Source organism: Macadamia integrifolia, chromosome 10 (genome assembly GCF_013358625.1).
Source record: "Macadamia integrifolia cultivar HAES 741 chromosome 10, SCU_Mint_v3, whole genome shotgun sequence".
Classification (NCBI taxonomy): domain Eukaryota; kingdom Viridiplantae; phylum Streptophyta; class Magnoliopsida; order Proteales; family Proteaceae; genus Macadamia; species Macadamia integrifolia.
Window position 1 is genome coordinate 33,029,830 of NC_056566.1, and position 3,235 is coordinate 33,033,064.

The 3,235-nt window shown below is 44.2% G+C and overlaps 1 protein-coding gene across 1 annotated transcript; it reads right to left on the reverse strand.

The window, feature by feature from the left end:
- Nucleotides 1–1,351: 1,351 nt before the first annotated feature.
- Nucleotides 1,352–2,765, reverse strand: LOC122092053 (EID1-like F-box protein 3). Its single transcript, XM_042662361.1, has one exon. The coding sequence runs from the start codon at nucleotides 2,696–2,698 to the stop codon at nucleotides 1,799–1,801; it is 900 nt and encodes a 299-aa protein (XP_042518295.1). The 5' UTR covers nucleotides 2,699–2,765; the 3' UTR covers nucleotides 1,352–1,798.
- Between the last annotated feature and the right edge of the window lie 470 nt (nucleotides 2,766–3,235).

The window sequence follows — 3,235 nt, forward strand, 5'->3', positions numbered from 1 at the left end:
AATTGTTTAATTCTCATGTAAGTAATTTTTGTACAATTGATTTCGAATGCAAGAGATCTCAATCCAATCCCTTTCACTCCGCAATTGGGTTTCTGCCTACACTTTCGTTGTCTGTCATCTCGTGGCCGTCTCTGTTTCCTCAGCAGTGGAGTTCCAAAATGATCTCCTTCCACATTGGGAATGTTTTGCATTATCACGTGCCAGTCTCTTTTGTGCATTCCAAGCATTATTTTTGCTTTGGTTCGTTTTCATATTGGACAAGAATGTGCAGCTTGGGTTCGTCTTGTGCGTTTTGCCAATTTTCTTGTCACCCAATCCCTTCAAGCAACTTAAGGGTCGGGGTGGAGGTTGGTTTCGCTGGCCATTTGAAGGGCTTTATAAAGCTTATCTTTGGAAGAGATGAGAGTCCTTCAACAAAACTCGGCTGCCCGTGTAAGTAATTAACCAAAAGCTATGGAGGGAAGGCAACGATAGAGTTCATTTGAGTTGGTGATGGAAAATAGTGTTCTTACTGTATGGTCATAACCTCTAACCAGAGTCATGCGATTGGGTACAGGTTGAGACTTTTATCGCTTCACCTTAGGTATAGACTATGACCTGACCAATATAATTCAATATTTTCATTTTTTTTTGGTGGGGGGGTGGGGGGTGGGGTGGGGATAGAAATTCAGTTGGTGTCCACATTGTTGGATGTCATATGTGTTCAGTTTATAGAAGTTGTTGCGATTCCAGCGATTTGTGTATTGAGATGAAAGCAAATGGTTTAGCGTGAGCTTCCAGCTTCCTTGAATTTCTTCTCCCTCAAAGAGACCCTCTACATTTTGGGGAAAAGAGGTAGGAGAGTCAAAATACTATCATCTTTCTCATGGGTGGTTTTTCTTAGAAAAGCTAATCTTAACTGTCGGATCTTCACAGGTGTCAACAATGCAAGCCCTATAGTCATTCCCTCGGCGATGCTCTATATGGAGAGGAGCCAGATCTTAGAATTATTTTATTATTTAGATAAGGTGCTTTTATGGGACACTTTTGATAGCCTTGCTATTCATTTTTTTAAGGGCTTGGTCGCTCCCGAACACCTTGGTTAACAAAAAAATAAAAAAAATAAAAGCTTGGTTGCTAAGGCTGCGCTTCAAAAGCCAATTCTTTACTTTTTATTTTTATTTAAAAAAAGAAAAAGATTTGAGTGTGCCACTGGTATACCATGAGCTATCACCCACTGTGTCTCTCACTATTTCCCTATTTGATATAACTTCCATATCTTTTCCTTTTTTCATCAAAAAAAAAAAAGTTGAATCCAACGGATAAAGGGCAAAAAAACAAAAAAATTGTTGAGCCCAACAACACTAATCTCTTTCTGAAAACAAAGACATAAGATTAATTTAAACAAAAAAACACACATATACAAGAAAACACACCCATTCTACCCAAAAAAAAAAAAAAAAAAAGAAGAAAAACGCACGCCCCACACACTCACAGCAGCTAGCCACATTCTACAAGCTTTCTGCTTTCCATGATCGACCTTCTATGTTGTGTGTTAAAACAAATCTAGCATTCTGTCTAAATCCAAATGTAGATTTGCCACGTCAGCATACTCCACGTCACTGGTACCTTGTCAGATGCACTCCAACATGGAATGTGGAACCCACAGGTTGTTAGTGATGTGTATTGTAGACCAAAAATAATGAAGTAAAACTACGACTTCGTCAGTGTTAGGATGTGGGACCTACAGTCTACGATGTCCACCAATAAAAAACGGCTGCATCAAGTAAAACTGAAAGGTCCCCGATGGCCAAACCAATCAAACTTTAGTGGGTCCATCCTCGAACTTCTCCCCGCTAGAACTCGATATCGATCTCCCTTCCGCCAGACCTTCTATATCCATCTGATAACCAACACCCTGGTGGAACCCATCATCGCTGTTGTCGTCCACTTCATGATCATCGTCTTCATTGTCTTCATCGGACGATAGAGGCGCAAGCCAGCAGAAGCCGTGCAAGTGCCCATTCACGCACACGAAATACTCCAACGCTCCATCATGGGATCCAAGTCTCCTCCACGCGCTCTTCGGCACAAGCCTAGCCGTCGTCATACTCCAAACGCGTGCGCCACAGTAAGGACAACGAACCCCCTCTTCAAGCTCCACTCGCCGTCCGATCAAACAATCCCTAGTCTTCGATCTCCTAAATCCCCGAAATACCCCTCTATAAACCCCCAAATCCTCCTGGTGACCTTCCATTGGATGCTCGCAAGGATCACTCACGTACAGCAAATCCTCTCTACATTTCTTCGTCAAGAAGCTCCGACCGGACGTCTTCGAAAACCGGGAAGTCTTCGAGAAGTGACCCGGTAATGACCGGTTGACTCGGAAATGCCGGCTCGACTCGCACCCACCGCAGAAGAAGAGTAGCTTCGCTAACACGTGCCACCCACCTCCGACTTGATGACCGTTCGGCAGGCCGTTCACCAATGTGACCGCCATACGCGGCGCTCGCGATATGCAGAGCTGTCTCCACAATAGACGCTTTGCCAACGCGTGAAGCTTTCGACTTACACACGCCGTGCGACATAGCAGGTGCGGATCCCAATTGATGGACTCGAACACAAGCATGAGTATCCGCTCGTTCAAGATCCCTGACTCACCTGACTCGGAGACCTCCTCACCCGCCGGGTTGGGTCTAGACCTCTGATTAACGTTCATCGGGGAGCAACCAAAGCAATCTCTACTAAGCTAATCGACTAAACAGGTCTATTCCACCCCACAATGTTTCAGCTGGCGTTATGTGCGACCAGGGATCATATATATACATGTCTAGACAAGAACTAACACGTGTCGAGTAGGTGATGCTTGATTTGTAATTTTCATATCAGTCAAGGACCATGGGACACGTGTGTTGATTTGACCATATAGTAGACTTCGTACTGAAAAGCGATTGCCGCGTAGACGTAATGTGACAATGTCACATGGAATAAGTAACAGTGACCGTCAGAAGGTTGGATGAGAGTGGATGATCGTACGCCACGTGCAGCCGGGATCGGATTCGAAAATATCTTTTCAGTGGATCCAAGATATCTAAACGACTACGTGTCGATTTTTGTTTGAAAAAGGACACGTGTTCCGAGAAATGCGTTTGGTATTACCTAGCGACTGCTTCAGCTTTTGGTGCATACGCGTCGTCTATTGTTAGGAACTTGACACGTGTTCCTTGAAACGCGATAGGAAATCTGCTGTCTGCAC

Bases quoted from the DNA above. Each gene is read 5' to 3' on its own strand.
- LOC122092053 (XM_042662361.1), bottom strand. From the start codon at position 2,698: ATGAACGTTAATCAGAGGTCTAGACCCAACCCGGCGGGTGAGGAGGTC.